Raw genomic sequence first — 23,190 nt, forward strand, 5'->3', positions numbered from 1 at the left:
ACCATGGCCCTAACTGTGCAGAGTTTGTATATTCTCCCTGTGCTTGAGTGGGTTTCCTCCGGGTACTCTGGTTTCCTTCCACAATCCAAATATAGACTGCTAGGGTAATTAGCTTCACTGGGGCAGGTACTGGTGTGAATGTTCAAATATTGTCTGTAAAGCGCTGTGGAATAGGTGTGCGCTATATAAGAAATGGTTAATAAATAATAAAATAAATAAGAATGGTGAAAATTCCCTACAACTTTGTGCAAAATATCTTATTGGTTTCTTGGCTGGAGAAGGTTATTAACAAATATGGGATTCCCCATAAAATACCATCATTTGCATGATCTTACCTCTCCATCAATATATTTTTCTAAGCATATGGCGCAGTCTGAGGTTGAACTACTACTAAGGGTATCAAGGCCACCACAACTGCCCTCCCGGGGCATTTTGCCCTTTGCTTTGAATTTTCGGGTCTCCATTTTTTCCAAAGCTTGAACTGCCATTCTGTTCATAGAGTTCTGAAAGGGAAGATTACAAACATTAGAGATGATAATTATTTTACAATAGACTTACAGTATCGGTAAAAATATGTCTTATGCATTGGGTTACAGAGAGTCTTGTGTGAGTACACAACTGTTGTATTTAAGACAGGAAAGGAACTTTATTGAAAACTGTATCTTTTCATTCATCTCGCCAGCGTAATGCGTCAGGGAGCAGCTTTATAAAAACTACAAGAACAGCTGCCGATTCGCTCTCCCAGGCCTAAATATATGTCACTTTCAAAGGCACTACACCTTTGTCAGTTTCAGGTCCTGGATTTAAAGGGCCAATAATACAGAACCAGGTGTGTTTTGTATAGATTATTGTCCCTTCATATACAGCGGCCTAAACCTCTGAAGATACTGCAGCTTTGAAAAGCATGGCATAGTCAGGTCAGCCAAAATACTTTTATCTTCAGGAATGGCTCTTACGCTTACAGTATAACCAATATTACTGGTGACAATTTCTCCTGTTATACAACATAAAAATGACACATACTGATTAGTATTTCACTGACAAAACACCGAGATTACTAGTGTAACAGCCTGCTATCCAGCTGTATAACACTGAACTGCCTAGCCAGTAGCCGTGTACGTGTCTATAATGTCGTGTACACGCGGGCTGGAGGCTGGGTGAGTAACTAAGAGATTTTTCTTAGTCGAAAGTGCAATATCGCTGTCGGAGAGAAGACGGTGGCCATTCTGTACAGCAGAATAGACACTGCAGAGTCTAGTCAAAATATATTTGGCCAGACCATAGTGATGCTGAGGGGCCACGCATCGCCCGCTGTGTACACACGTGGCGATTCAGTCAAACATACTAAGTGATTTTGATGATGTAGTCAAAACCGCTTAGAAGAATCACCCCGTGTGTACTCAGCTTAAGATTCCTTGCAGGTGAGAGAGGGTCATTTATGTGAACAGTTCTCAGTTGTGTAGCAACAAAATATGATGTGAATAGATGAAGCCTTGCAGAGATCATATGTACATTAGAAGTGCCTGGTATGCGTCATCAGGTCAAGTTGACAGTCAAACACTCGATCACTATTGGTCAACAGTCAAACAGTAAACATATTAAAGACTGACAAGCATTAGGTCGACATGAGTCCAAGCATCTGCACAGTAGTACACCCTGCCATTATGATCACATACTGCCATGCAATCCTGGGTGGTAATATCCCACCCAGATCTTATTGAATATGCGATGCATTATAAACGGGCCCAAAAATCAGTTTGTGACCAGTAATTGGCAGCCAGTTGTGCGTCAGCTTTTACAACACCTGCGGATTGTACATTTCCACTTATCCTAAAGAGGGAGATAGGGAAAAAACAAAAAACTTCCCAGACCAAGTCTTACCTGACTTCTTCTTTGCTTGAGTTTGATCTTGATTAGGAGGATAAGGCAGACCAGTGACACCACCACAAAAAATGCCAGGAAAATACCCATGTCGAAATATTCGGTAGGTTGCTGTAAAAAGAATGAGGCCGTTTTATATTTTACATGGAACCTCATTAGCTCATCTTTTGGCAGAAGTGCCAAGCTATACAATATTTACAGAAGTACAAAGCTAATAATGGCGCCAACAAACAATGCCATGCAAAACACGAGTCTCTGGCATCCTACCCGAGGAGGCCGGTGCTGAATTCTTGCTCGAGCACCTTTCTGCTTGTTGACGATGTTCATGAGTTTAATAGCATCCATGCCTTTCATATACACAACTGGCCTTTTCAGTGGATCTTCTAAGTCTTGATTCAACTGCAAGATGAGGACACCAATGATTAGGATAAAAGTATAGTATATGTCCTCAGAACACAGTACACATCTGGAAGATTCAGGAGCACGTTATTACACCACACAACAAAAATAAACCCTCATTAATATTGCCAGAAACAAGGGGAAAATATGTTATGCCTGAATCCACTAAATGCTGTTATACTTGCCTAGATGTGTTCGGAAAGCTATCTGTCCCATTATGTTGATGAGAGCAGGGACAGTCTACATGGCGCCATTCTGAGACGGGAGGGTAAGAGAAGGGGAGATACCTGTGTGAGTTATTTGTGTATTACTAAGCTACATATCAGAAGAGTTTTCATATAATGAAAACTATCCACCTGCCCCATCCCCTTCGGGAAGACATGACAGGTTTTTGTATCCGAATGAGTGAAAAACTTCCCAGTCTTGCACTACTGAAGATGGGCAGAGGATGGAGCTTGCGGAAGGCCTTAGCTTTCTACCCATGTGTGGGTTCTTGCTGTATAAAGCTCACCATATAAGCTTTGGGGGCAAACAACTCCAGTGACAAGCAATGGTGCTCTTCCCACTTGGTCACACACACAAACACATTTGTCCGTTCGATCCAGTGATTCTTTTGTGCTCGGATCCGAAATAACATTTAAAAAGGACCACATTATCTGTTAACCCGGGCAGAGGAAACCAAACTGACCAATCACTTCCTGCTGCTGGAAGATAGCTGGAGTTACTGACTGCTTTGAATTGCAATGTACAGATGGGAGAATTTAAAAGTCGTAAAACTTAAGAAAATATTATTAAATGACAATTTTGTGGAAGCTGCAGTGAAATAGCAGGGTAAGCGAGCAATACTTCATAAATATGAGCTTTTTACTTTTTATTTTGTACGTTTAAAAAGCTTCTGCTAAGCCAAAGACTAGTTATTTCCCAATTGATAACAGATAAGCCTAGGGAGGTGACTATCTGGTCATGAACGACTACCATATTCTGATTTTTGAATACACTAGAATTCCCGCTAATAGCATGTAAGCCAAGTGAGGACACTACAGAACACATGCCTCTCTGTAGCTCCATAACAAAACCCCAGACAAAGCAGTGCACAAAAGAGAAGACCGGATGTTTGAGATCACTTTGTCAATAACTTAAGAAACCACATGGGCAATGCCAATATTCCTGTTCAAATAGTGCTGTAATAATGCAACAAGAGCGGTCTGAAAACAATTTCAGCCAGCACACAGAACAAAGGTTGATTGCACACTATGCCAGCTGGGTGTAAACATAATTTCCCCCCCTTCTCCCTGGGTGAGGAGGAGCACTGACATTTCCTCTAGGGGAAGCCAACCTAAAGAAACTAGGCATTATTATTTTTTGTCATCTGTGCAGGATACATATGGTTAACTATGGATTTATAGAAGAATATCAAAAGAAACCATGCATATATAAAAGGTCTGAACACTGATTATTTCAATCAGCCAAGACTTTCAGCACTATCAAATTATACCTGTTCCACAGCATCAGGGTTATCAGAGACATCGAATATAACTGCTGTCGCTCCTCTTTGCACTGCCCGTTTTGCCTGAAACACAGAGAGAAAGAAGAGGACATTAGACAAGAGGCATGAACGTATGCAGAAATGCCTATAACACATATTCCTATACTTATTAAATATAAATGATGACGTCCCTTGTTACTGAGTAGCGATGTCACTTGTGTCATAATAGCATGAGACCTTAGCCAGCATGTTGTCACCATGTGAGGAAAACAAATAGTGGGATAAGTTATTTTTGGTACAAGTTTTAAATAAAAACACAAAATAACTTTGCACAAGAAAACAAATAAAACAATGGTTTCCACAAACAGTACCAGGAGCTCAATGTATGCTACAGAGTAGAGTGGATGGTGGGAAGTATCAATCACAAAACCCAGTCATAAATTGGGCTTTTTGATTGTCCTATTCTTCTGGCCCCCCAACGTCATTTTTTTTTTTACCCAACAGTCCACTGATATATACTTATACTGTATATTGTAAGCTTGCGAGAGGGGCCTCCATCCTCTATGAGTGTCTTTTATTGCTCAGTTTTAGTTTATCATTCTTTGTTTCAAATTGTAAAGTGCAATGGAATTTGCTGCACTATGTAAAATAAATAAATAACACACACAAAAATACTGGATGTAGTTTTAGCATCTATCCACTAGAGGTCATATTAGCACAGTTTACAACAAGCACAGAGAAAGGAAAAAACAGCCCTGGAACAAGCTGTTCTGATCTTATCTTAGCTCATACCCACAAGCGTTTTTCTTAAGCTTTTAATGCTAATAAAAAGGAGTATCAAATGCAAAATGTATGTGACATGCATTCTATTTGCAGTAATTGCAAGAATGTAAAAAAAATATATATATGCTTGTTACAATTGCATGGTTAAACACATTTATAAATAACAGTGGCATGAGAGTACATTAGTTTGTGTTAGGGTAACACAGATAACTCCTTGGCAGTGACAGTGTAGAAATCATGGTGACAGCTCTTCATTTGTATTGTCCTAAATCAGGGGTGGGGAACCTCAGGCCCGGGGGCCGTATGCGGCCCCCGTAGCCGGTCTGAGTGGCCCGCCCACCCGCCTGGCGGCTTTGCCGGGAGTCAAGTACAGGGGAATGCTCACGAGAGGTCGGTAGTTCTCGCAAGATTCCTCTTTATCAATAGCAGCTGGAGACTGTCCGTCCTATTCAGTGGCAGCCGCCGGAACCTGGGACGCCTGCAGCATGACAATTTGAAAGATAAATTTTTACATATGGCCCCCGAAGGATTTTTTCCCCATACAAACGGCCCTTGGCACAAAAAAGGTTCCCCACCCCTGTCCTAAATTAACAATAGGGTTATTGCATTTGCAAATAAAAATGACAATTGGAAACAGCACACAACGTATTAGCACGGCATACATATCTAGTACCATTCTGTGAGTCCAGGTGACTAGGTGAAGTAGTACCTCAGGGTTCATCTGATTTACCAAAGAAGTACAGCATAGATATTCTTAAAATCTGACCAGTAAAGAAAAATGCTGTGCAAGACTTAGGAGTATGTTTACAGCCGTCATAGCTCGCCCTCAGTATTCAATCCACCCTTTACCCGCCGTTTCCACCTCGCATTTTGCGGCAAACCTCACCGTTCCGGGGAATCTGCGCCATCCTCTGACAAGCGGCTGGAGAGGGGATTGGACGGCGAGGATGGCCATCACCGCTGTACAAACCCCCCTCGCAGCTGCTTGCTGGGAACATTGAATATACCCCCTTAAAGTACTCACTATGTTTATAAACTCTAGCCAAGAAGACATTGGGGTCTATGGGTGGGATGCTCTAAAGCGAAAATGTGGTAAAAACCCTGATAGCCTTTTTGTATGAACTAAACCCAATTTCGCCAGGGCATTGCTACTGACATAGGCGAATCTAGAATTATGGTAATGGGTGGTCCCAGATCCAGACACAACAGCAGGGGGACCTTTGCGCGGCGTAGTCGCGCGGCAAAAAGGGGGCATGGCCTCATGGGAAGGAGGCGTGGCATCACAAAAAGGGGTGTGGTATTACACTTTAGACCATACACAGTAATGCCCATTACACATTTTAGCAAACTCCGTAATACCCATTACACATAAAGCCACACGCCGTAATGCCAATTACACATAAGGCCACACACCATAATGCCCATTACATATTGTGCCACACATCATGATGCCCATTACATACTATATAACAAACCGTAATGACCATTACATATTTGCCACATAAATGCTACTTACCTACGTGCACATTGCTAGGGGGTTCTTGCTTGATGGCACCATAGTACCCATTACACATGATGGCGCACACCATAGTACCCATTACATATGCCACACACCATAGTACCCATTACACATGATGCCGCGCACCATAGTACCCATTACACATGATGCTGCACACATAATGTCCCTTACATATGATGCTGCACACATAATGCCCCTTAAACATGATGCTGCACACATAATGCCGCTTACACATGATGCTGCACACCGTAATGCCCCTTACACATTAAGCCACACATTATGCGTAATGCCCCCACATACTGCCACTTGTAGCGTCCCTTAAGCAATGCCCCCAAAAGTTCCACTTACTGTAAATTTTTATATGAGTCTTCGCTGCTGCTGCAGGGAGAGATGGAGAGCGGTGCAGCTGCTTCTATGGGGAGAGGAGCAGAGCGCAGTGCAGAGCACGCTCCCACTCCCCTCCTGGTGTCCCCTCTAAACGAGTGGACATTTGAAATATTGTGCGCGCTGTTGTTGTGCGTGACGTCGGGGGAGTACGCCGGGCGCCGGCACCACATGATTAAAGGGGGGGTGGGCTGAGGTGAAAGCGGGGAGAAGAATTGGAGCAGAAGCTGCAGGGGTGACAGTCATTGACAGCTGGGCAGAGAGCAGGGGGCTGCCCGGCTGTATTTAGAGCACTGCAGATCACGGCTGTTTGAAATAATACCCCTTTCACAACAGAAAATGCAGGGATTTACCCGGGAATATGGTCCCAGGATCTTGCAGGGACATTCCCAGGCTGACCCCTCCCTTATACACCAGCCTAGTCCCTGCATTTTCTGGTGTGAGGGGGAGAGACAACCACTCCCATCTCCCTACCCCCCCTTTAACCAACCCCCTATATCTTCGGAACCAACTGACCCATTTACATGAGACAAGTATCATATTGAAGAACTTTTGAGTTGGCTTCGAATGATTTTGGTCCCGTGAAACTGGGCTGTTTGGTTCCAGAGAAATCTGCCATCAAAGAACATAAACAGTCATGAAATTACATTTAAGAAATGAAAAAAAAAAACGGTTTAACCTCAATATCCCTGGAACCAATTAACCCATATGGATCCAGCCTGGTATAAGATTGAAGGCCCAGCGATTTGGGTTCGACTGAGATCAACCTCAAGCTTCAGTGATGCCGAAGGGGGAACTGGCAGCCGTTGAACTGGGTGGGGGTCGGAATTAGCGGGTCCCATGTTATCCTATAGGGAAAATGTCCCAGCTTTGCCTGGCAGTATCTCCGGTTTCCAGGGGGCTAGAGACACGGGGCTGGGCTCGTTGGAAAGCCCCATCCCTCAGCTACAAAATGGGCTAATGGGTGGTCCTGTGCACCCCCGGACCACCCCCTAGATTCGCCTGTGGCTACTGAGGGTATCGCCAGCTTTTGCTGGTTATACCCTATAAACCCTATGTGCTTCTCTTCACAGCACTGTCAGAGGGATCCCAGCATGCCCTGCGGCTGGCGCTGTCACTCTGTACATGCGCAGAGGGACTCCCTGGTCTCGGACCCAGAAGTCCAGGGATGGTGCCGTAAGCTGTTCTTTGCATTACTAATTGCATATATTAGTGCATATGCAATTAGCATTGATGCGGTAGCTGGCGATGTGATGCGGAGAGGTGTTAGAACATCCCGTCCTATACATGTTCAATATATGAACCTTAAATGTTTAGTTTTTTTTTTTTTTTTAAATAAGTACAGTAGCTTTTTACACTTGTAAGTAGCTAACAAGCACCCCCTTAATGGGCCCATACATGGTGCGATCATTGCATGCGTTTTGGTCTAGATTGCATTGAATGGAAATCATATGCAATTTGGATGAGATTTGGGTGCGATGGGATCGGGACCTAGTTCAAAAAGTATATGCAGCACATACTTTTTTATTTGTGCACCCGCAAAATGCACTGTGTATGGGCAACTTTAGGTCTATATGAGTGTTTGTAATGATTTAAAAAAAAACGCTTGTTTATTATTTTATAAAAGAGATAGAAATAGAAGTTCTGCATTTATGACCAATTTTATGCACTTTTTGCATGTTAAATCACACTTTATCTGCATGGTAATACAGAATGAAAATGGATGTGCTTAGAACAGTTCCCTTAGGGTAATAGGAGACCAGCCACACAAAAAAAGCCCACATTTGAGAACCATGCATGTCTGCTGCAATCCCTTAGAACGGAGCTCTCTCAAACCATGACCTTACTCTTGGTGGAGCTGTGCTACTGCTGAAAGCACCAATCAAACCCATTAAACACACTTCTTACATGCACTCCAGCATTCCACAAGCCTCACATATCCGGAACTTTAGGGCTGCTGGCTCTGACCTTGCAGGTTCTCTTGGCAGGAGATCAAAGCAGCGAAGTCACAAACAGCATGGAATGCAATCTCTTACTCTGTTCTCCTATTCTCCCCTCTCCCCGCTCTTATTCTCACTCCCTTCTGTGCCGTTTCTCTACAGGCCATTCCTTCTGTCAGATCCCCTCTTATTTGTGACCTCCACCATAACTATTTTCCTTCAAGCCATTATTATCATCTGCGAGTGCTCATCTAGAGTCAGATTAGTACTTAGAAAATGCTAAATAATATTTAAAAAGTTCAAGGAAGGCAGAGGGCAGAGAATACATTAGAACAATTGTTGAAGTGAGGAAGTTTTTTTAATGCAGAATTGCCAATTGTGCCAACATAAGCTTCTGGTTGTGAAGTAGTTAATAATGAGTTCTTTCTCTAGTAATCCGCCCATGTTGTGAGGCTTTAGGGGAGCCCCAGGGAAGAAAGGTGGAGCGAAAGAGGGAAAAAAAAAAATCTTTTGAACTACATTTTCCACACAAGACGCTTTGCCTCTTAATTATGAATGGGTTTATAACAAGCACAAACAAGTACAGGGTGAGCCTGTGAAAGAGTATGACCAAGGGTGGTAGTTTATCAGTAGTAAGAACGATGACCCTGGCAAACCCTTCAGACTGAATCATATTAGCATTAGTCCACTATGTCCCAGAAACCTAGTACAGTGAGTCAGTAACCTCATATTGGTAATGGAATGCTAATCAGAAGATACACGCCAATGAAAGACAGAAAACAAATCAATAACAGATGAGATGGGTTCTAAAGGGGTGTACAAACGGAGCAAATTTGTGCTATTTTCTAAGCAATCTGACTAGATTGCTTAGAAAGTAAGCACAGATCTCTCCGTGTGTATGCTCCGAGAGATTAAATATCTCTTGCTAACTAAGTCAGTGCATGCAGTCCCAATCTAGTTAGATTGCTTAGCAAATGACTGTAAATCTCTCTGTGTGTACAGAATGAGAGATACTGATCGCAATCTCTCATTCTGAACAACTACCCGGCCTTTTTTTGCTTAAGCAAAATTGCTAAGAAAAATTGCTTAGCAAAATTGTTTAGCACAAATCTCTGCGTGTGTATGTGCTCTGCATGGGAGATCTTGACACCAGCAAAATTGCTTAGCACAGATATCTACGTGTGTATGCCCCTTTAGTTTATGAAGTAATGGAGACTCATGGTGGTGTCAGATCAAACCTATATAGTTAATGTATCAAGAGGGATTGTTCAAGAGTAGTATGGGGTTGAATAACTTTCTGTATGACTGTACATGTTCCCCCACCTGTTTATATTGTTTATTGTTTATACTGTATGCTGTTTACTTTTTACCCACCTGGCTGCTGCACAGCAAACCGAAAACAAATTCCTAGTATACGCAAGTATACCTGGCCAATAAAGCTGATTCTGAATTCGTACATTAAATGAACGCAAATCAAGTGTAATGAGAGTTCATGTTTACTCAAGGAATGGAATTGTGATCATAATAATTGGATAAAGGGTACTTGTTTCCTAGCACAGCCACAATCGCGGGCATCGTGTGTCATTTTTAGTGGTATACGACGCGACCGACACGATGCTCACGATTTTCCCATTGAAATGCATTGAAAATAGTCAAAATTGCGTCGGTCGCGTCGTATGCGGCTAAAAAAGCCTTAAATGGTCCAGACGTGATGCCCACGATTTTCCCATAGGAAACAATGTTAAATGGCTCAATGTACCCGCGATGCCCCCGATTTCTCATAGGGAACAATGTTAAATACCTCAATTTCACCAAATCTTCATAGGGAACAATGGTAAATGGGCCAGAAAGCCCCAAAAACACCCCAGAACAGTGAAATGTCCCCCCAAAAGTACTTTACGCTACCCCACGATCAACGTGAACCCGAAGCGTGGCGAGCGCAGCAAGCCCGCGAGGGGCGGCGGTACGCGTCCTCCGACCTTTTCATACCCCCACTATCCACTAGGGCGTGGAGTTGAGAATAGAATAGTGTGGCGAGCGTAGCGAGCCACCGAGCCCGAAGCGTGGCGAGCGCAGCGTGCCCCGCGAGGGGGCGCGGATACCTTCACAGATAAACGCGTCCCTTCGCGGGCTTCACAGGTATCCGCGTGCGCTCGCCACGCTTCGGGCTCGGTGGCTCGCTGCGCTCGCCACACTATTCTACTACCACGCCCTAGTGGATAGTGGGGGTATGAAAAGGTCGGAGGACGCGTACAGCCGCCCCTCGCGGGCTCCCTGCGCTCGCCACGCTTCGGGTTCGCGTTGATCGTGGGGTGTCGTTAAATACTTTTAGGGGGACATTTCACTGTTCAGGGGTGTTTTGGGGGGTTTATGGCCCATTTAACATTGTTCCCTATGATGATTTGGGTAAATTGACCCATTTAACATTGTTTCCTATGGGAAATCGGGGGCATCGCGGCTAAATTGAGGCATTTAACATTGTTCCCTATGGGGAAATCGCGGGCATCGCGTCGCGACCATCGCACCCGATTTTTTTAGTGCTTGCGATGGCCGCGATGGCCCCCGATTTTTCCTCACGATGCCCACGATCATGATCGTTGTGGCCGTGCTAGGAAACAAGTACCGGATAAAGTATACTGAGGAGATGGATGTGCTGTAAATAGGAAGGTTTATTTAAAAAAACACATGCCAGATACCACTTGTCACAGACAGGATGGATTCATAGTGATCCCATGAATCAGAACTAGCCTATAATCGAATGGACACCTTGGTGGTGAATGTGCTGGAAAATTGTCAGAGATGGTCTCTGAAGCTCAGTCAGTACATTCCCACCTATGTGACATAGGGCTGCTTGTCTCAACCCATTGCACCACTTGTGTGTGTCGCCAACGTGGACTCTTACCACATGGCAGGAGCGTAGTATAATTCTGCGTTTTCATTGCCGCCCCTGCAAAATCCCGGGTTTTCCTTGCTGGATTTTTGGGGGGGCACAGAGCTTGTCAGCTCAACAGACCCCCTTCACACTGCACCTCAGACCCGGGAATTTCCCGTGTCTACCCCTTTCACACTGCTTTCCATGGTCTGCCTTCCAACAAGTGTGTGGAATGTAATAGCAGCTTTGATTGGGTGTTGGGAAATTTGTACAAATTGCTGTGATAGGCTGTTTAAAAGCAGCTTTTATTGGCTGGCTAAAGATGATGTCACATATCACATGATTACATCCCCCAACGAGCTCGTTTTTGCGTGAAAAACCCGGGTCTGTGCTGTTCACACTGCCATACACCCGTGTATTACCCAGGAAAAACCCTGCAAAAAACCCGGGTGTAATTCCAGGGGCATAACACCCGGGAATTTCACAAAGACCCTTTCACACTGAGACAGGACACGGGAATTTTCAGCTTGCCCCGGGAAATACCTGGGTTTTTGCGGCAGTGAGAACGGGGTATAAGTGACTGACACAGAGCAGGGAAATGAAAGGCCATTTCTGATGTAAACACCCTACAGGTCATGACATATTACTATATCTGTTACCAAAACAACAGACCGCAATAAAACCAATATAATAAAGTCACCAAGTTCTAAGGTGTCCGTTATATATAAGTAACTTAGGGGCAGATGTATTAAGCCTTAAAAAAAAAAAGCTACTATCTGCCATTTTTCAAACCACCTATACCATGACAGTTAGTAGGTCAGATGTACTAAGCTTGAAAATCTAGATTCTAACTGCCATGTCACAGGTGGTGTTTGAAAAATGACAGGCAGGAGCTGATTGGTTGGTGGTTTATCACTCTCCATTTTATCAATTTTCCAGGCTAAAGCAGGCCATGCATCAGACCAACTTTCCCCCAACCATCCAACTTGTATGTCCAACTAAAGCACCACCCACACACCTAACCAACTTTTTTCTTCAAACCAGGCAACCAAACTTTTTATCAAACCAGCCAACTTCTGTCCAACTTGTGGTGTCACAGAAGTAGGCGGACAGGCTGTTTACATTTATTTTAATGAAAGTGGATTAATACCAGCTCTATGTAGTAGACAGCAAGTAAAAAGTGAAAGTAAATAAATTCTGTGCTTCACTCACCAGGCAGTCTCAACATAGTTTTATACGTATCTGTTAAAATTGTTAAATGCAAATAGTTTGTAACAATCTCAGTGTTGCAACATATGCCCCATACACACTAGATGACTTTTTAAAAGATATTGCTCATTTTAGCCCTACTAAACAATATCTTTTAAAAAATCGTTCAGAGTGTACAGTCATTATTGTTAAAATTGCACACTTCAACGCAGCATCAATGATTCCCCCCCCCCCCCGCCTAGTACTGCATGATGGGGTAGTGCCTGTCTGCATTAGGCATTGAGGGCACCATTTAATCTGACAAAATGCCCAACTCCATTTGCTGAAATGCAGCCCCAAACTTGCAACGACCCTCTGTGATGCTTCATTGTTGCTTGCAGATACTCATTATTTTACCACTCTTTTATGCATAGTTTATTCACTTGGCTTAGTTCCATGTCGAAGTTATGGGCTTTTTTGGACACAATTCTTCCAAGACCATTTCTGGTCAGACATCTCCAAACAGTAGATTGGTGTAACTGGATCGCTTTGGTTTCAATTCTGAGCTGATAGCAGTGCTGGACACATTCCTATTACAATAGGAAGTAAGAACTAGGTCTTTCATCTGAAGAACGAAGTTTCCTGGTCTAACTACTGCATCTACGGTTCTCAACTTGGCCCATTTATTTGTGCTTCTTCAAAAGAGCTTCAACAGCACATCTTAAAACATTTTCATGGAAGAGACCTTGCTGATGTAGTATAACTACGTTGTTGCTGTTCTTAGTCTTGCTATGAGTATGACCTGTGACATGAAAAAGGTCTTCCACAAACCTCACCTTTGTAGCAGAGTTTGGCTGTTCCACACCCAGTTTCAACCCTCCTACACAGCTGTTCCCATTAAGGACTTTCAACCTAAATATGAAATGATCATATGATCATCATAACCTGTCTGGAATGATTGGTTAATCATATACCTGATTATAATCTTTCAAAACCCCTGACTTTGTGCAGATGTAACTAGAAGAATTTATTATTATTATTATTATTATTATTATTATTTTTACACATAACTTAGCCCCCAGGAAAACCAATAGACCAAAGTGTTCACATAAGAAAGGGGGATGTTCAAGGGGGCTCACAACACAGACTATCTGTTGCAAAGGTAAAAGAAGAAAAACCATAAACGAAAAAAATACCAGGAATGAGGTCCAAAATTCCGTGAACTGCTGAAATATAGGAGTTGGGTACTTCATATTTCAACATATTTATTAACATTGAGGCTCATATATTTGTGCATTTTAATAAAGAATAATAATTGCATATCAAGAAAAAGCCATGCCATAGCTCACAGTGGATATTGGCATGTGTGTTTTTAACTGTGGTAATATAATTTATGAAACACAGAATTTCTTAATGTAATGTATCAACACTGAAATATTTGAGGGGATGGTGTAAAATTGACCTTTGCAGGCACAGGAGGGCAGTCATTTTGTTTTTCAATACCACCCTTTGTGTTCATTCTGATTGGTCATTTACATCATAGAGTAAAGTCACAGAGAGCAGGAACTGAGGTATGTAACACCTACTCTGCAAGTTTTACCGCTGTTATCTTATGGCATATACTTCTCATTTATGCAGCTACAATAAATTCCATAGGGGGGGAAAGTGTGCCAAAGTTATATAATAAATTCACAATATTTATGAAGTTATAGTTTCACCCGCATACCATGTATGTTCCAGTTAGGCATATATATTAATTATTCACACACCCCATCCTCATTAAAAAATTGCAGTAACTTTCATATTACTTAAACAATATAACAGAACATGAAAATCTTCCATGTGGTAATTTATATTTGTTATATTGTTTATAGGATATGAATTTTAATAAAGTTTTATAATATGGGGGCATTTCAACAGAATGCAATATTTAATTGCGCCGGAAAGGAGTGGCTGGAGTGATCTAGAATATTGACGCTCATTCCCAACCAGAGATATACAACCAGTGGCGTAACAACCGTCCAGCAGACACGGCGGTCGCGTGGAGGCGCTGAGTAACTGTGACCACCGGGGGTCTGCGGGGGAATTGATGCGCTGCTCTGATGCCAGGACCTGCCTGCCATACCCCTCTGCTTGTTGCTGCCGCCGGGACCTGCAGATCTACTTGTCTGCGGTACCGGCACTCCTCCTGGCTCCTACTAATGAAAAAATAGCCCACACAAAATGTCCGCCCCCTTACAGCAGACACTTTTTGAGGATGCTAGAGGAGGTGGCGGCCTCCTCTAGCATCCTCAAAAACAGTCTGCTGTTAGGGCAGCTATTTTGTGATGGTCATTTTCATTAGCAAGAGCCAGCCAGGAGGAAGGTTAGGACCGCAGACAAGTAGATATGCGGGTCCCGGCGGGGTAAGGCAGGGTTGGGGGGGTATGAGGGGGATTTACTTTACTGGGGGAGGGAAGGCAGTGCTGAACTTTTCATCAGGGGGGGGGGGGGGGCGCACATTTTATAGTTATGCCACTGTATACAATATCACATTCCTCCCATGAGAAGCTTTCGTTCAGAGTTAAAAACCTGGTGGTACAGTAGGTAGTGAGGGGTAGGTGTAGGTATTGCTGGGCTTCTCTTAGCAGTGCTTTGTGAGGAATCCATCACAGATCCCTCCCAGCATGCCCCACAGAGGGAAGTCCAGGTAAGGTGCCACATCGCGTTACTGATAGCATATGCGATCAGCATGAATGTGGTACCCGGCGGAGAGGGACGAAAACGAGTTGCGGATGTTAGAACATCCCGCCCCATGATCTTAGTAGTGGCAGTTACATATAATGTCGCCAGTACTGCTTTTAGCAAAAAGTACATTCAGGAAACTATGTTTTTTTTTTTGAATAATTTGGATAACAGATATCCCAGATAAGGGACACTGAACCTGTGCTGGTGATTTTACTTTCCTCAATAGGTCAAGAAAATAAACAAATGCAGTTGCATTAAAAACAGAAGAAAAAAACTTTTAAATATGTTCATCTCCCAGATCAAAGTCTAAATTTGTCCAGCAATAATGCAAACAGTAAGCTTTAATATAAACATTGCTGAGCACAATGCTGGGTAATATATAGATTGCAGCAGAGATAGCTTTGTTGTAGCCTTTGTGTGAAGATACACTGCTTGCATGGCTTCCCTCTAACTGATTATCTGAACGCAACTCTTCTGGCTCAGTGAGACCAGATTTAAGCACCCTGTCACTTTTCTATGGGTGCCACTGCCACCTGACTCTCTCCGAGTTCATCCGGGCACTTTCCCAAGTTCCTCAGGCGACCCCTGCCTTTTTCTGGAGGTGGGAGCGCTGAGAATTCAGGGCAGGAGACAAGAGAACTCTGCTGGTTCTTGCAGCATTAATGGGTGAGATTAATGATTAACATATCAGAGGCAGTGGGTGGTTAATGTACAATTCACAGGTCATTCTGGCGGCACTGATGAAAAGGAAGCACATCGAACCTACTGCTGCTGCTGCAAAACATAAAGTTGAAATAAAAGGAAGGTGGGTGTGGAGGGTCAACAGTTCTCTATTCCGACCATGTGCTGCTTGTGCTAGAATTATCAGGTCCTATGTTCTAGATTATAGTGTAAACCACTGTGCAATAGTTACATCAGCAGTAGACACAATGTAGTATACAACGCTTATGAGGAAATGTAGCTAAACCTAAAAGGAGTGTACACACGGGGAGATTTTGGCAGGAGATTTTTTACTAGATAGTAGTCAAAATCTTCTAGAAGGTTAGACAAATTCTCCCAGGTTTTCGCCAGCTTAGTCACTATTGTCTAGCATATATTGCTTAGCATAGATTGACTGTGCAAGCAAGGCAATTTTGACTAGCCTGTACACATGGAGAGATATCGGGTAACGGACAATTTTGACTAAGCACTTTTGACTAGATGCACAAGAGATTTTGACAATTCGATTTTGTCTAAGTAATGATAGTCTATGTTCTAGTCAAAACCTTCTAGGAAATGTTGACTATAGTCAAAATCTCACCGTGTGTACACCCCTAAAGACTATCATTACTAATGCTGCGTACACACAGTGAGATTTGACATTAGATTTTGACTATGTATTCAAAATCATATGCAGATCGCACAGGTTTTTTACCTTGCGATCCTGATGCGCGCTCCCGTGACAGCACAAATCGAAATCCAGATAGACAGGGCAGCAATGACTACATAGTGCAAATCTAATGGAGATTGTATGAATTGTATGTAAAAAGTAGAGTACAGAGAAAGTACAGAGATAGCAAAGATTGCATAGCAAAGGAATCTCACCGTGTGTACACAGCATAAGACAAAATCGCTTAGTCAAAATCTCCAGTGATTCTAGCGAAAATTGCTTAGTCAAAATTGGCCATTAGCCAATATCTCACCATGTGCACAGAGCTTTAGCAACCAGTGTCTGGGTGGTTGCTATGGACAACTTCTCCAATCTTTAGAAGGTGATTTACATATGCTGCTTGGAAACAACAGTTCCAGTGCTCAGGTGTGACCGATTAATATACCCAGTACTGCATGCATAGGGATTGCCAATTGGGGTGTGGGTTGTTAGGTCTACACCACCTAGGTCGACAAGCATTGGGTCGACACCACTAGGTCAACAGGACATTAGGTCGACATGTGGTTTTTCACTGTTTTTTTGACCCGACTGTTGACATGGTCATAGTTTGAAGTGCACAGCATCCCTTTGCATCGCTCGCTATAGTTCGGGCACGGTGACTCGCTGCGCTCGGCACACTATTTTATTCACCCACCATGCCCTAGTGGATGGTAGGGCATGAAATAACGTCTGTCAGCACATGTCGGCTCAAAAAAAACCCTTAGTGAGTCACCATGCCCAAAGCATAGCGAGCGATGCGATGCACTTCAAACTGTGACCATGTCGACATTCGGGTAAAAAAAAAACCAGTGAAAAACCCCTTGTCGACCTAGTTGGTGTAAACCTAATGACCGTATCTCGCCGATTGCGCTCAAAACTCTTTTCAAAGTGTAAAGGTGGCCATACATCAGAAAGATATTGTACCCAATCATACAATCTCAATTGATTGTAAGATGGATTGTATGCAGATTGTGCGCACATCTTGTGTACACAAATCATACAATCAATCATCAGATGGATTGTATGACTGATTGTAAGATGGATTGTGTGTAGATTGTGTGTCCAAAAACCACCAAGGACTGCCGGGGATTTCAAGGGAAATTGTACACAATCATGAGCACAATCGATCTTAAGATCGATCTTTCTGATGTATGGCCAGCTTTACTAATGAATTCAGAAAGGACAACTTTCCCTAACTGGCCATATGCAGATCTGTCTATATATTTGGATGGCGCATCTGTGGGTCACACAATGTCCCGGCGGCGCTGATGGGATGGGGGCATCGGCTCAGCTTGGGGATCCCAGGGATGTCATTGCCTGTCCTGGAGGCAATGTGGCAGCAGAGGTGGAACAGCCTGTGGATCCTGGCCAGACCTGCATCACACCGACACGACCCAGGGGCCGGTAGGATCACCTCACCCCCACCCACCAGCAGGCCGCACAGCGGCAGAGGCACCCCCCTAGCATCATTGACACTCCCCTAGCCTCATTGACTCTCCACCCCACGCTGGCCTTCCCTACAGGAAGATGGCGCCACAAATGGCTGCCTAGGAACACTGTGCACTCAGCCTTATGTAACCCTGTGTCTCCCATGTGATAACTGTACTGCTATAATCTGTGCTGTTCCTACCTGGCTGCTGCAATGACCAGTGGCGCCACTGATGGCTGCCTAGGCGCTGTGCAGCTTGGCGGTGTATATGTTCCCTATGTGATAACTGTACTGTCCCTGCTTATATTGTTACCTACTTGGCTGCTGCAACGACCAGTGGCACCGCTGATGGCTGCCTAGGTGCTGTGCAGCTCGGCGAGTATGTGTTCCCCGCATGTATTGTCTTAACAAATGGATATAATGCCCCCCCATCCCCCATCCCTGCTCGATGCTTCACTGTAATCCACAAACAATTCCTAGTGTGCGCAAGGACACATGGGCAATAAAGTTGATTCTGATTCTGATTATGCAGAAAAAAGGCCAGTCATATCAACACATCAATCACACTGCATATTCACGTACAAAATAAGTGCATAACCCTGAAAAATATTTGTGAAAATTCCACAACAAAACCAAGAGCTGTCTTAATGCTGGAACATGACCAACATTCTCCTAGGTAATTTAGTCCAGCAGATTATACCAAATACTATATATGTGTGTTACACGGATTCATAAACAAGCTGTTGGTGGTTAAGGACTTTTTGAAGCACATGTCTATGACAGCTTCCCAGGGACCATGGTTACAATCTTAGTGGGTGCTTCATCAAGAAGCCCAGCAGCACAGACACCGCTTAGTGTATGGAATGTAAAGACGAGCCAAGAGACGGAATAGGCCTGTGTGTAATCACCCGCTGTTCTCCAACTGAGACGGCTCTCTAACAGTTTTCTCAAACTACATTTTCTTTTTCCTTTTCATTCCAAAGAGACATTCTCATAAAGTCTTCCATCCATCTCGGAACATTATAATCTGAAGTGACACCAAAATCTCAGTTTTGTATATATGGAAACTATCACCCAAGTTTACTCCAAAAATACAAACAGCGTTAAGCTCCATCCAGGCTTCTGAAATCTATAGATAATTTATATTTGTTGATATTTTCCTTTGCAAATAACACTGGAAACTTAAGTAAATTTTGAGCTGAAAGTCACTCAAAACACCAAGTTTGAGCGACTTTGAGCTCAAAGCCGCCCGGTGGTGAGCCGCTTTCCGGGCAATGATACAGGAACACAGTGGTTTTGCCCCCTACTGACTGCGCTGGGCAGGAGGAAAGCACTAAGCAGCTTACCCCCCAGCGATGACAGCGGTCATCGCTGTCCATACACGCTGGGCAAAATCACACAGTGTGTATGGAACTTTAGAGAGAAATAAACATGATGGAAAAATTCTAAAGGTGCATACACATGGTGCAATTTGAACTTCTGATTTGGACTATACAGTTAGCACAAATCGCAGTGTGTCTGCAGCTTTCAATGCTGATGCTCGCCCTGTGGGATCAACATCACAAGAAAGAATACGCTGTGTAGGCAAGACAAGTTTGACTATATTGTATATAGTCTCTATTCCAGTATAGTCAAATTTTCAAGAAAAACTAGGCAAGATAGCAGGGATATGGGCTCTGGGGAGCTGAAGGATAATCTCAGTCCAAATTGTACATAGCCAAGATCTTACGCGTGTATGCACATTTACGGTGTGTATACACTGTGCTATTGGCTGCCGTCGATATGTATTCCAGCTGGCAGGGAGGGAGGGACAGCAGGTGGGTGGGTGGTTGAGCCTTGTTCCAGCATAGTAGAAATATACTGTGCTGCACAGTCTATTATACCCCTTTCAGACAGAAAAATCCCAAAAACCCAGGTATTTCCCGGATACAAAAACCCGGGAAAAGACTCAGCTAAAAGCTCTGACCCTCCTTCACACAGCACGAAAAACCCGGGTATTTCCTGTGTCAACCCCTTTCACACAGAAGCCTGATTTTTCTTGCAATATACTGTGTCATAAGAAAAGAACAGTTTTAAAAGCACACAGAGATGAGGTCAGAAAAAGTGGGTGGTGACTGCTCACTGCATTGCATTAGCCATGGTATGACACAAGGATATGTTGTAAGCAAGTTTTATTGTTTTTATATACAGGTAGGTACATGTTACATGGCTGTCAGTATATTTGCAATGTTTGAGTACACTGTGGCAACTTTGACTGTCCTAGTCATCTCCTCCTCCCCTCTCACTGTCAGCCGCTCTCACGTCTTGTTCCTTCCAGTGGGCCATGCTGTACTTTCTGCAGCTCCCTAATGACCTCAGAGGCTAGTCCCAGTGCCATGCCCTCCCAGCCAATCAGAGAAGCCCATCTTCACAACCAATCAGCCAGCACCCCACCAGGAGAGCATATCAGTGCCTAACAATGTGTAATAATCCCAAAAACCCAGGTCGCACCCTTTCAGACCCGGGTTTTCGAAATTTAAAAATTTAAACCTGGGAATAACCCTGGTAAATTCCAGGGTTGAAGCCCTGGTATTTTAGACCCTGGTTGACCCTTTCAGACAAAAAAAAAAACCCCAGGTCTACCCTCCTGGACCAGGGAAATTCATGGGGTTTCTTTCTGTCTGAAAGGGGTATTAGTAATTTTGATCTTGATGCTTTGGGATCGAATTGGGATGCGGAAACACACAGCAAATCACACTGTGTGTACACAGAATTAGATCATTGTAATCATTTTTTTTTTTTAAATTTAGGGCCCCATTTAATGAGACTCATTACCAACAAAGTTTCCAACAGGAAATCGGCACAAGCATGGAAGCCGAGTCCTTAATGGGGACCGTATCACTATCGCCATCTATACTATAGCTTCTTCTATAGCTAAGCTTGCCGGTGTTTGTTAACTATTGAGAGGAGGACATAACCCATCTAGTTAGTGCTGAAGAAGCTATGTATCGGTGTTACTGTAAATGGGGCCCTCAGGATGAATTTGGTGGAAGGGAGGCGATATGAATGCAGACAGGAGGGACGCAGGTATGTGACGAGATAAAAAGAAATCGCTATAAGAATGTGCTCTTGTGTAACACATGCTATAGAAACAATTCATTCATTTCCTCCATGCGGCTGATTATGAATGCGGGTGTACTTTGTGTAAATATATCTTTGGGTCCCCCTGTGTTATTTACAGTAACACATTATAATCTCCCTTTCATTGATATATTCACTGTTTGTGTGTGCAGGTGGCAATGGCCAAGTGTTCACACACTGGAGGCTCCCTAAAGCAACTGTAAAGACATGTAACGGAGGTCTCTTTATTCAAAAAATCTCTTTTCTCTTGGCTGTGTGGTCCTGACAGAATATTTACCTGTATTTAAAACACTGGCTCCCCTCCGTCACACCTGGGCTCAGTGCTTAGAGACTAGTATAGATAAGAGCAGCTAAGCCATTCCGATCCTGACACAGTGACTTGTTTGTTTAAATTACAATGAAAATAATAAAGTCAATGGCATGTTTTTAGGTGATAGAAGGCAAACCATGCACGGTAGAGCAAAAAGAAAGAGCATCGATACATAATTTTAAATCTACAAAATCCTAATGATCTTGTGGCAAAAACCATGTCTGAACTTGCACAGAGAAAGCAACTCGATAATTGGATAACTCAAAGCAGCATACATGGGGGCTCAGGGACCAGCAGATCCAGTGCACAATTCTGCCACTAGCCATAATGGTTTAGTCCAGGCAGCCACAGCTCAGCCTGTATCGAACTGCGGAAATTTTAGTATAGTCAGACAGAGACCATACATTCTGACTGAAAGTTTAAATACATTTCAAGTAATCCATGAGAATCTTCATTGGCATAAGTCAGTGCATTTCTATTTTGGACATTTTTTTTCCCCCCGAAAACAAGCCATCCTCGCCATCAAAGTCCCTCACTGTATTCAATTTAAGGGAGAAATCCTTGCTATGAGAAGATGGTGAGAATCCCCTTCAACGGCAAGGTTTGCCACAAATGCAGCGATTTAAAAATAGGGAAAGGGGTATGGGGACTGAAAACCTGTGCACTAGTACCACATATAATTTCAAGTGCAGTATTTGTAGTGTATATAAAGATCCACAATTTCAATTTGTCCCGTGCCACTGCACTAATAGATGTTGTGGAGGTGCTCCCCTGAGAGTAATATATGATACAGACAAGAGAAAAGAGAAAGTACTCTCTTTTTTTGGGGGCACGCTTGAATATTAAAACTTAACGTTTAATTATGTATTCATTAAAAAAGTTTTTTCAAATGACATGACAGGACGAACATACATAGAACATACAAAGAGTTTATTATCTCTTAAGAACTCTATTATATTGTGAGTTCTTCGATTTGTTGTGACTTGGTCTGAGAGTGTATAGAAATAGCCAATCTAAGAAAAGATCCTTTTTCAAAGAATATCAGGTACTTGTGAGTTATCTGGGCGTCCGATTTTGGTACTAGATCGCATACGATATCGCATGCGATATCGCATGCGATTTGCGATTTGCATGCGATTTAGCATGCGATTTGCATAAGATTTGCTATTAATTTCATTACCCCACTATCCCCAAAGTGTGTCTATCAACGTGAACCCGAAGCGTGGCGAGCGCAGCGAGCCCGCGAGGGGCGGCGGTACGCGTCCTCCGACATTTTCATGCCCTACTATCCACTAGGGCGTGGAGTGAGAATAGAATAGTGTGGCGAGCGCAGCGAGCCACCGAGCCCGAAGCGTGGCGAGCCCCGCGAGGGGACGCGGACACCTTCACAGATATCCGCGTGCCCTTGCGGGCTTCACAGGTGTCCGCGTGCGCTCGCCACGCTTCGGGCTCGGTGGCTCGCTGCGCTCGCCACACTATTCTATTCTCACTCCACGCCCTAGTGGATAGTAGGGCATGAAAAGGTCGGAGGACGCGTACCGCCGCCCCTCGCGGGCTCGCTGCGCTCGCCACGCTTCGGGTTCACGTTGATAGACACACTTTGGGGATAGTGGGGTAATGAAATGAATAGCAAATCTTATGCAAATCGCATGCTAAATCGCATGCAAATCGTAAATCGCATGCGATATCGCATGCGATATCGTATGCGATATCGAATGCAAATCGCATGCAAATCGTAAGTACC

At 43.6% G+C, this 23,190-nt stretch overlaps 1 protein-coding gene across 1 annotated transcript in view; it reads right to left on the reverse strand.

The window, feature by feature from the left end:
- ZNRF3 (zinc and ring finger 3) overlaps positions 1 to 23,190 on the reverse strand; it is a 153,695-nt gene that overhangs the window by 8,486 nt on the left and 122,019 nt on the right. Inside the window, exons 3-6 of the mRNA XM_083151488.1 lie at positions 3,776 to 3,850; positions 2,149 to 2,280; positions 1,882 to 1,992; positions 336 to 503 (exon numbers count right to left, since the gene is read on the reverse strand). Coding sequence (XP_083007614.1) covers positions 336 to 503; positions 1,882 to 1,992; positions 2,149 to 2,280; positions 3,776 to 3,850 — 486 coding nt within the window. The remainder of the gene's footprint in view (positions 1 to 335; positions 504 to 1,881; positions 1,993 to 2,148; positions 2,281 to 3,775; positions 3,851 to 23,190) is intronic.

This window comes from Crinia signifera, chromosome 1 (genome assembly GCF_055691185.1).
Source record: "Crinia signifera chromosome 1, ASM5569118v1, whole genome shotgun sequence".
Lineage (NCBI taxonomy): Eukaryota > Metazoa > Chordata > Amphibia > Anura > Myobatrachidae > Crinia > Crinia signifera.